The 12,024-nt window shown below is 34.8% G+C and overlaps 1 protein-coding gene across 1 annotated transcript; it reads left to right on the top strand.

Moving 5' to 3' along the window:
* Nucleotides 1-203: 203 nt before the first annotated feature.
* On the top strand, nucleotides 204-1,894 carry LOC109147700 (dof zinc finger protein DOF3.6-like). Its single transcript, XM_019295336.1, has 2 exons — nucleotides 204-420; nucleotides 653-1,894. The coding sequence occupies exons 1-2, from the start codon at nucleotides 367-369 to the stop codon at nucleotides 1,580-1,582; spliced, it is 984 nt and encodes a 327-aa protein (XP_019150881.1). The 5' UTR covers nucleotides 204-366; the 3' UTR covers nucleotides 1,583-1,894.
* The last annotated feature ends 10,130 nt before the right edge of the window (nucleotides 1,895-12,024 follow it).

Genomic DNA, 12,024 nt, shown 5'->3' with positions numbered 1-12,024 from the left:
ATATAACGTTATGAGCTGCATAAGATAATACAAGATTTGATGAAATGTGGGAAGGTGGGTATATTATCCATAGAACTAATGAAGAAATTACAAAGCCTAAAAGTGAAATTAATGACTAGGTAAAACAAAAAGAGAGTAATAGGAAGGAGCTAACAAGAACAAAAAAATATATAAATAAAGGACCCTCCTTTATCTTTTTCTCAATCCAATTCTCTCTCTCTCTCTCACTATACTTCTCCTTTATCTCTCTCTTGCAACCCTTCTTCCTTGATGTGATTCTCCACCATAAAACTCATCAACCTTTTACAAAAGAGAGAATTTAAGCATATAATCAAAAAAATAAAATTATATTCAGCACCCACCACCATGGTTTTCTCTTCTGTTCCGGTCTATCTAGATCCTCCCAATTGGCCTAACCAGGTACGTCGTCTACGTAATCACGTTTCAAGAATTTCTCCTGCCAAAAAAGTTGGTTATTTTCAAAAGGAAGAGCACAAAAGATGAATATTTGGGGGTTTTTTTTTTTGGATTATTGATAATATTCTTGTTCTATCTTTTGTTTCCATTTGAATATACTTCATGTTAGATATAAATGTATAAGCGGAAACTTTAGAATAATGATTGGAATTTTTGTCAATTTTGATGTGAGCAGCATGGTGATGGGGTTGATGGGAGTGAGGGTTCGCCGCTACTTGGGGCGGCGATGGTGGCGCAGGGGCAGGCGCAGCCGCAGCCGCCTGCGGCGGCTGGCGGCGGGATAAGGCCGGGTTCGATGACGGAGAGGGCGAGGCAGGCGAAGATCCCTTTCCCGGAGGCGGCGCTGAAGTGCCCGCGTTGCGAGTCGACGAACACCAAGTTTTGCTACTTCAACAATTACAGCCTCTCGCAGCCGCGCCATTTCTGCAAGACTTGCCGGAGATACTGGACCAGAGGCGGCGCATTGAGGAACGTGCCCGTCGGCGGCGGGTGCCGGCGGAACAAGAGGAGCAGTAAAGGGAGGAGCCGATCGAAGTCCCCCGGCCGGGCCGACGCGCCGCCCAGCTCGAGCTCCAACGCTCATCGCCGCCCCGGAGATATTATAGCGTCTCCGGGCCACCATTTTCCGCCGCCGCCGCAGATACCATTCCTCCCCCCTCTCCAGAACCTCACCGGCTTCGCGGCGGCGACACCGGACCTGGGCTTAAATTTCAGCGCAAACGAAATGGAATTCCCGGCGGGGAACAACTCCGGCATAAACTTATCCGCTCGGTTCGCGGATTTGTTCAGACTCCAACAAGGAATCACCCAACTCCCTTTCTTATCCGGCCTGGATCACCCCGCCGACGGCATGTACCAATTCGAAACCGGAATTGATCAATACGTCGCCGGAGCCACAGATCATCTCGGAGCAAAACCCTTCGAAACCGGCGGCGGGGCAGCTAATCTGCTAAATGTGAAGCTAGAAGAACACAATAACAACAATGCCTTAAATTTATCAAGAAACTTTCTGGGAATGTCAGGAAATGATCAATTCTGGAGTGGCAATAATGGCTTCGCAGCAGATCTGCCTGGTTATGCTTCTTCTACTGGCCGACTCTTGTGATTTCTCTTCTTCCTCAAAAACCCTACTTATTAAATTTATACAAAAAACAAAGGGTTTTCTGAAACATAATCTGCAGACTGGGAATGAAGGATCAAAGAAGATGTGTTAAAACTCTCTTTTTTTGTTTCCGGTGGTAGGCTGATTCAATTCCGGTACCATTTTTTGGTTCTTTATCTATCCTAATATGGATTATATGTTCATGGATGTAGGTTATGTTAGCTAGCTATGTGTTCATGATGTTCATTAATATTTGATGACATATGAGGGCTTGATTATATTAATATAATTATCAGTACCACTAAAACGTTTTTACATATATTCAGTATGTAAGTCTTGTGTGAGATGTCAGTGTGAGACCGATAATACTTTTTAGTTAAAATGTATGGACTTTAAATATATATCAAATTAAACATAGGTATTCAATAAGCATCGGACATGCTATATATTGTTTGATGATTCTCATGGTCTTTGCATAACTCATCACATGCAAGAGGAGTATGCCACTACTCAAGAAGATATTTGAACATTTGGATGAGACTTCAACATAGTAAAAAAATCTTATAATCTAATTGATACAATAGTACTATGTACTAGGTTATTTGCCAAGTCATTTGTGACTAATTAATAAAGTTTAATTTGTGATTTGGTCACGGTTAGGCCGGGTACTCACTGAAATGATGGTACTTGTCATGTTTTGTTTAGTAATTTAATTAGTGAAGAGAAAAATTGACTGTCACTATCCGAGGGTATGTATTGATTACTGAAACACATATTTACCTATATGTTACATGCAATTTAGGATGTTAATTAGCATGGCAATTATAAGCTAATTATGGGTAGCAATAGAATTGCATAGACTCATAAATGCAAAGCTTCTCTAGTAGTCTTCCCCATGCCCTGCAAGTCTTGAAAAAAATTTCTTGACTCACTCCCATTCAACAAAAAACACCCTTCATGGGAAGCTTCGGACTCCCACTTTCTCAGTCTTTTCTCATTTCCATTTTTGAGGCCAACATTAAGCAATTCCTGCTTTTGGAAGCCCTCTGAATACATCTCTGATTGACCCAACACTGCATGAGAAATGTATAGAGACTCATAAATGAAGCTTCAGTTGAGTCCATACTTGAACTTAAATCTCATTTCAACTGACCATACGATTAGCGCGTAGCCACTACTCGAAGATACACTCAGGGTAAAAATCCTAAACGGCAAAGAATTACAAAGAGCTAAACCAATATATATAAGTTACCCATAGCTGACACCGAATAGACAATTTTCATGAAAAGTCGAATTTGAAACCTTGTGGCTACCTAGCTAACTGTCCAATCAAATCCCGCTACGATTTGTCTTGTGTGTTTTCTTCTTGACTCCTCAGAATCAGTAGTACTGATTTCAGTTCAGAAAACTCAGAAATCACTTATATATCACACTTTTGGGAGTTTTCGCCGGAGATTTTGTTAGGTTTTTACCCTCCCAAGAAAACCGTCCCGCCGGGCGGGGATAGATTTGAAAGCAATGGTTTTAAGCTAACAGTACAGCTTTTGCTTTAATCTGTACAGTTTAACGACTAATTGCAGACTGCTGCAATAACACCAACGAGGAATGAATTAATTACTTCCATAAAGATTTGATGGGTTGAGTACTTTGAGATTATTGACAAAAAGGAAAAAGCAAAAAACGCCAAATTTTCACTCAAAACCATGCACGCCAATGCAAAAGCAGCTACCAATTTTAAAAACATCTTAGGAGGGAAAACCTTGGAGCTTGCTTGCATTCATAGTCAAACCACAGTTTGGTCTTTCTTGTTCTTTAGTCCACAGTGTGCCCAAAGTAACACTGTTTAAAGCTTACCCTTTTTCTTGTTTTCCTCCAAGCCTACTTTAGTTAATTAGTTTCCATTGATAATATGAAGGATTGACTAGATGGGGTTAGCCAATTTGGTTAAGTGGTTCACTTTATTACAAATTTGATCTTGATGAGAGTAATTTCTTGGCCTTCTTAGTTTGAACTAACTATGAACAAATTATGTTGTTTTACCTTCTTGTAGTCTTTTGTCCACTAGGGAACTGCCTTATATTTCATTGGGGGAGACTTGTGTTTGGCGGCGGCTCGGAGGGCCAAGTCTAATATTTTATTACCCGCATGGGCAGCTCAATTGGTCACATGGGTAAAATTTGAGAACAATGACCTGAGATCGAGTCTCACCGGTGATAGTGTGGGAGTAACCTCACAAAGTGAGGGGACTCCTTGTGCACAGTAAGCAAAGGTCTAGCCTCTGTGTTCAGCTGAGTTACCACGATTTATATCCTCCTAGATGCTCTCTCGGGCCGGAGTGTGTGGGGGTCTTGAGGTTGGGGATTCAACCTTTTGGAACAAGTCTAACATTTTACCATCAAAACATGACACTGACTGCTACGCAAGTATAAGAGAATAAAGTTACCACCTTTCGCTACTACTTATAGCTTTTGGCTTAGCGACCTATTGACCTTCTTGATTTAGGTCAATTAGTCATGAACAAATTAGATTGTTTTAAGTTCTTGTGATCCTTTGACGACTTGAAAACTGCCTTATATTCCATTGGGTGGAGGCTATCAAAATGCTAACCGCTATGCTTGAACTGACCGTCAATATCAAAGAAGTATAATTAGTTATAATTTTTGATGTGGTAAATGCTTGATAGTTGGTAACAACCAAAGTTGCCATTAGAGGTGTGGCCGAGGTTGTTTGATGTTGCAACCACCTAACTTAAGGTCAGTGGTTTAACTATATATCATTCATATATATATAACAATCCTTCACGAACTGAAAGCCTTTCGTTTCTTGATTGCACAATCAATCACTCATAGTTCCAAGTTAAAAAAAAAAAACAAAAAAAGGGATTAATTATATATACATATATGCAAGTATGGGACACTATAATGTAATGATGGTCCACATGTTTGAGGGTAAGGAATCTGGTTGGAATTTGCTTTTTCAGTAATATAATAAAGGTTGGTTTACTGTGAATAAAGCTACCAATCCATGAAATCATCTGTTCAAAAAGCATCTCCATCCACCTTATTGTCATATAAACATTAAACAATTTTCAGCAACAAAAAAAAAAAAAAAAAAGAAGAAAATCATATCCAGCAGATCAGAGATGATGAGATAATATATAGGTAGCATATATATATAATTGAAGGTGGCTGTATATATGTTCTGGGCTGGCCGGTGGATGTTGACGGAATGTACTGGTAACAGATCCACCAAAAACGTTGTTGGAATGGAGAGATATCTAAATCTAAATAATAATAATAATGAAAGAAAAGAAAAAAGTGGGTGCAAAATAAAAAGGGAGAAAGAGAAATGCAGAAGAGAGAAGATGATGAGATCATATATATAGATATGTATGTATATGCATATATATATATACACACACAAGTACGTAGTGGTGAGTGGTGATGGAATGGATTTGATATGTGAAATGGGTGGTGTTGTTGATGCCCACAGCCACATGCAACAGCGTGAAAGGTTCTCCTCATGTGTTTCCATGGCAGCTTTCACTTTTTTTTCTCTGTGACGTCCTTTTTCCTTCTCTAATCTCCAACCTCATGTATATATATATATATATATATATATATATATATATATATATATATATATATATATATATATATGCCCCTTAATCTCCCATTACTAGCTTTGCTTAGCTGGTAACCACAAGACAAACATAGGGTTCAAAAATCGTTAAGGAACATTCGGTGCTTCACTAGATTTTATAGCATGAGTTGTTAACCGCAAGATACAGGATCTGACGATTGTTAAAGAACGTAACATCCAATGCTTCACAAGATCGACTTTAGAGCATGAGCTATTAACCGCAAGATATAGGGTTTGACAATCGTTAAAGAACATTCGGTGCTTCAATTCACTAGACTTTAGGACGGACAGGAGTTGTTAATTGCAAGATATATACATGGTTTGACAATCGTTGAAGAACATTCCGTGCTTCACCCAACTTTAGGACATGAGTTATTAACAGCAAGATACAGATCAAGCGGGGTTTGACTATTTTCGATGTTAGCTTCACCAGACTTTAGGGCAACATGAGCGGTTAACCGCAAGATATACATGATTTGACAACCTTTAAAGAATATTTAATTTGGTGCTTCAATTCATCAGACTTTAGGATGGATATGAACTGTTAATGATATTGGATTTGACAATTGTTCACCAGACTTTAGGGCAGGAGTGTGAAGACCGATGGAGTTGCAATGGTTTCTTAATATTATATATTAATTTTGACAGCAATCATATTAATGTGTGTTTTAATAATCACGTGATTAAAAGGAATCATTGTATGTGAATCTAAGCGATACAACATAGACATATATGCATAAATTTCCGACAATAAATTGGTTCCAACCCCACCCTGACGAGCACAACTTTTGCTTTTTCTTTCTAGCTGCAGCCTGCTACTATTTCCTAGCTGATTCTTTCTTATTTAGGGCATCCTCATCAATATATTTTAGTATAATTTTTAAAAAAACAAAACTTATGTGAAGAAGAAATGGTGAAGAGAGAGAAAAAATCACCATACAAAGCATTAGTTTTCATCAAAAATGTAAGACTTACCAAGGAAAATATCATTTCACGCCCTGGTAGCGTGAAATGCAACACAATGCCCAGCCCGCTACATTAATGCCGCTTTTTCCCTTTTTTGGTTTTCTGAAAGTATGTATAATAATACTCATTAATATATTAATGCAAAAGCTAGCAAAAGCAGAGAAATATATATATATATATATATATATATATATATATATATATATATATATATATATATATATATGTAGAAGAGAATGGTATATGGCCCTGTGGTTGTCTCCCCTATGATGGTTGTGGCTGCGACAGCAATCCCATCGAAATGAAAGCAAATCGCCAAGTTGCATGTTTTAACCCACCATAACATACCCTAAATACCCCTCTAAAACAAATGAAAGAAAATCAATTTTAGATCAACTCAACATCATTATTCTAGTCTTCCAAACCACCCACCATTATTCTTCTAAACTATAGGAGATACCTTTAAGTCCGTACCATATTCACACTAATCCTCATTCACACCGAACCGGCACTGGTCAAATTGAATTTTCTATACGAGAGGGGATTTGTTCAAACTACTGACTTCTCTTAAGGGATGAGAGTGCACGGCCACTCACACCAACTAAGCTGGTTATTGTTACCTTTTATTATAATGATTAATTGTTTATTTCTTCCTCAATGCGAGTTCCACCCAACAATTCCTCTTCCCTCCTAGCACTTGTGAGACTCAATCCGCCCAACAACACTCTTTCTAGTAGCACTACCAGATCAAACACTTACTACTACACCAAACGTTATGTCATAGCTAGTACGTATTGAAGACACAATTATATTTCCTTATAACTACATATATAATATCCCGTACTACGATTTGATAGTAAGATGACAGATTTGGCTCTCCAAGTCTTGGCCTAACATTCACTTTTTGACGGGTGGTTAATAATAATTATGAAGGAATCTTCATATCCCTAAGTTGATTAGAAATGTCATTTCAAATATGAAACTCTAGGTTTCTAAAATCATCCCCAACCCAAAACAACAAATTGTGCACCAAATTTTACAAGCAAAAGGAATATTCTCAACATATTCTTACACCAAATTTTTTTCATCTCCAACCCATTTACACCAAATTTTATTTCTACACTAAAATAATTTATATTCTCATAAATTAAAAGTTTATATTTATACTTTTATTATTTTAATATAACATATAGTTGTAATTTAATGTAATTTAATAAATTAAACTTTAATTATGTTTTATTTAATTTTATTTTTAATTACATTATATTCCATATTAGTCTTGTTTTAATCGATAAGATCTTTCAAATGATATAACTTTTATAAAATAATATCTAATTTATGTTTAAATATTTAACAAAATTTGTAAATATATAAAAATCAAAAAGGATACAAAAGGAATTATAAAAGAAGATAAAAGGCAAAGTAGGGACAAAATAAGAAGAAAAAAGTAGTCCAAAAAATGGCGTGGATGAACATGGCGCGACACTGTTCATCAACACTAAATTATTTGGTGTTTTGCCGTTCCATTGGAGCCCTCTTTTTGTCGCTTTACGCCAAATTTTTTGACGATTTGGTGATATGGCATCTCCTTGGAGATGGCCTAACCAACCACTTTTTGATGACTATCAAAAATCTTATTATGTTTCCAAACATTATAGTTAGTTTATCGACATATGCACATTGTGGTTAATTCACTTACAATCCTCTCTCAACACACTTCATCTATTGAGATTCTTTAATTTATTAGTCTCTTCTTAAATTCTTAATCATCAAAACTTCTGACAAGAATAGAGACAACAAGCTAAGACATGAACCTACAATACATAATAATCCAAAACTTTATTTTCCCCTTTAAATCTTATTTTTATTATATGGTGGGCGATATTATTGGCTTTAGGCTTAAGACTATTCCAGAAATGCACTACGTTACAGGATGAAGAATCTATCCTTGTCATACTGGAATTATCTTACGTTATCAAACACTTACGTCGTATTTGGATTGCACGGCAATACATGTTTGCATGGCCTTGTTTTGTGCGGTGGTTCCTTTAAGGATGATGGGCGCAATTATAATGCAGCCAAACAGTGCTTTTTTGTGGTCAAGAAGGGCATAAAATTTTTGACCGCCACTCCCTCCCCTTTTTCCAAAGTGGGATTGAGGGGATTAGATGAGATGATGATAATGATGATGAATATGATGATGTTTCTATCCTAAAAGACAAGCCCTAGCTAGGATAGAAGAAAGAAATAAAGAAAAAAAAATATGTGGTTTGGGTAAGTGGTGTCTCTTTATCCAATCCGAGGAATATATTCTTAATTTGGATGTTTGACGTTTCTTCCTATTCCTTTTTTCGAGGCTTCTAAAGCTATACTAAATATATTCATTTGAATATAATTTGTATTCTACTATGAACTCCACAATTGGAAGAAAATACGGATTTATATATTACTCCGTATTATTTTTAGTAAAACTAATTATAACTATTTATAAGCTCTGATTCTCAAGTTGTTGTTAATGGTCTATCTTCTGATTCATTTGCTTCGTACTTTGGTTTTCTTTTAGATGATGTTAAGGAAATTGCATCTCATATTCCCGATGTAATTTTTAATTTCGCTAGGCGATCTGCGAATCGCGCGGCCCATGCTATTGCACGGGAAGCCGTTTCTGTGCCAGATTGCGGGGAATGGTTTGATCCCCCTCCTTTTCTTGTGGATGTTCTTTCTTCTTATGCTATGAATTAAGTTCTTTCTTTCAAAAAAAAAAAAAAACTATTTATAAGCACAATGTTACAAATTTGACTCTCAATTAGAGCGACATATTGACATTCTTAATTTGAATCGGTAAATTATGAGCAATCCAGGCTGGTTTTATTTCCTTGTGGTCCTTTACCGGCTAGGTCACAACATGAAGTTTATCTAGTGTACACCTTTATATAAAAATTGTTAATTTTTCCTTATCACTCAATTTTTGTTTAGTTCATTGATGTAGTAATAGCTTAAATATATTGATTTAGACATGTCACGTCAATATCTATTAAAAAAAACATTTAACACGCCAGTCGACGCGCTCGATTGGGCACTGTATTTGTGTGAAATGTGCACATCTACGCCTTTCGTTTGACTTCTCTCTCTCCTGTGCGCCCACAAAAAAAAACAAATGTTGGGAGGACTTAATACATTCTCTCTCATTATTCTCTATTCTCTACTTCATCAAAAACCTCCTAAAAATGGAGCAAACTCCACTAATGGAGATGTTCTCAATAGTATATAGTTTTTTTCACAAATTTTTAGGTACCAAGTAGGTGAGAAGGAGGAAGGAATTAAAAAAAAAAAAAAAAAAAAAAAAGAATTGTCAAAAAAAAAGTTTAAAAAAAAATGTTGGTTAACGCACCCGTTTGGGCGCGTAGGAGTCCATGCGCCCGACTGGACACTTTTTGTGCACCTCACATGCACACTCAGTGCACTGTTTTTTTAGTTTTTGGTAGGGCCTACTGTGAAAACGAAAAAAAAAAAAAAAAAAAAAAAAAAAAAAAAAAAAAAAAAACTCTTCCTGCAAAGATCTTAAACATTCCCTTTCCTCCTCTCTAATAGGAATGTTGCTCTAAATCTTTAAAAAAAAAAAAACTTTAAAAGGGGCACCAGATGCTGTCTCTCTCTATTTTGTTGATTAATCTTTATATTTATTGCTCTATTCAGAAAACTCGAAATCTTGCCACAATGAAATCAAACTCTATCCAATTAAACTCGTCATATTGTCAATCAGAAACAAAACGTATAGCTTAACTGATTAACTAATTCAAAATAAATTTATAAGTTTTATTTTGCTTAGCCATATATCTCCCAGGAATTAAAACTTATTTATTCAAAGTCGGGAATGACAAATCTTTGGGCTTGATTTTCAACACAATTCTCATATTGTCAACATAACGGGTCTGTTTTGTCCAATGGGTTCCTTGGCAGCCCAAATTCGCAGATGAATCTTCCCTTTTGCAAACCCAATTAAATTTACACACACACACACATAACTTGCTTATTAATAAATCTATATATCTATTATCTATATATATATAAAAGTAAAATCCTCCTATTTCATTTTTCCGCTCAAACTTTTGTAGTAAAACTTATTTAGTAATCAAATGTAAAATAGAAATTAAATAAAATCAATATTGTTTCCATATTCACGTATTAACATAATTGGTAAATCTATTAATTGGTAATATTTTTTTCCTTATATTCATTTATTTATATTAAGTAATTATATATAGAGATATAGATATATATACTAACATACAACTGTTACGACTCCAATGTTTATTCTTGCCCAGGATATTTCTCCATTGAAGACTTGCAGAGCTATTAGACAGTAATTGGTGCGGACCTAGCCTATATGAAGTCCCATAGAGAAAGGGGAGTGATTCCATAAAATCTAGAGAGTGCATGTTTCACGATCAAGAGGTATTTTTTTTTTCAATTTTGCTTTTTTCTACAACTGCAATATTTATCCTTACCCTGGATATTTCTCCATTGAAGACTTTCAGGGCTATTAGATGATGATTGGCGTGCACCTATATGAAGTCCCATGGAAAAAGTGGAGTGATTCCATAAAATCTAGAGAGTGCGTATTTCACGATTAAATGATATTTTTTTTATTTTTTTTTTTTGCTTTTTTCTAGAACTCGTGTTGTATATGAAATTGGGAAAAAGATGCATTCCAAAGATGCTTCCTATACTGCAAAAATAAATTGCAAAATAACACTTTTCTATTTTACTCCATTGTAGGTCAAAGAATGAAAAGTGTATGCCATTAAAAAATTTATGGTGATAAGTAATTTCTATACTTACAAAAAATGCACTCATTATTTTATGTTGTAATTCAACTATGCTACTTTAGTTAAAGAAAAAAAAAAATGACAACTTTCCTAGACAAATTTATTTATTGAAATCATTTTCATCTTTGAAGTCTGTAGATGATAAACAGTTCGTTGGTAAGTTTCATTTACAATTTTAATCTACATCTTAATTCTTTTTTTTTTTTAATTATTATTAACACGTTTGACGTTATTGGCAGGATCGTGAGATATACTCCCCATTAGATAAGATTATTGCAGGGAAGCCTTCTTAACTTATTGATTTTCTAATTGTATGTGGATACAAAGTAAATTATCTAATTTTGTTATTTTTATTATATTTTGTATATGTATTTTTTATTAAGTAGTTTATTTGTTTATAGGGACAATCAATTGAAGGCTACAGTGTGAGATCAACATATACCAAGAGTTGAAACTTTTTTTTTTTTTTTTTAATTCTGACCTTGCAATTCGTATGGTTGTTCTTATGCAATTGTGTAGAGTTACAGAATGATACAAAGAGTTAATCTAAACACAAGTGTTTTAACTTTTCTTTATATTTGAAAGTGTTTGAATAAGGACAAGTAATGAATGTTCTTTTTTATTAGCCGGTTATATCAAGATATATAACTCTTGATACACAGCTCCTTTTCAATTAAGATTTCCAGATTTTTGTGATTTTCTGGAAAAGTAAATTTATTATGTCTTAATCATTACCATAATGTTTTTATCATTTATTTTTGTACATATTTTGTTTATGATTGTCATTTTTTTTGTTTTCAGTTTACATATTGATTAGACCCCTCTAAGAAACATTATTGTTATTTATGAGATGATTGAGATAAACAGTAGCAATAAATTTTTATTTTTTTTTAAATTGATGCAGTGGCATCAAATTTTCTAATCATCTTTTGCCACTTTTTAAAATAAATTATTAGTATAAATTGTCACAATTTAAAATGTATTTTTTTAATGTTAATAAATAAATTA

The sequence above is a fragment of the Ipomoea nil genome, unplaced genomic scaffold, assembly GCF_001879475.1.
Source record: "Ipomoea nil cultivar Tokyo-kokei standard unplaced genomic scaffold, Asagao_1.1 scaffold2036, whole genome shotgun sequence".
NCBI classification, from domain to species: Eukaryota; Viridiplantae; Streptophyta; class Magnoliopsida; order Solanales; family Convolvulaceae; genus Ipomoea; species Ipomoea nil.
The sequence above is the reverse complement of the archived record's forward strand: the minus strand, read 5'-3'. Positions and strand labels throughout refer to the sequence as shown.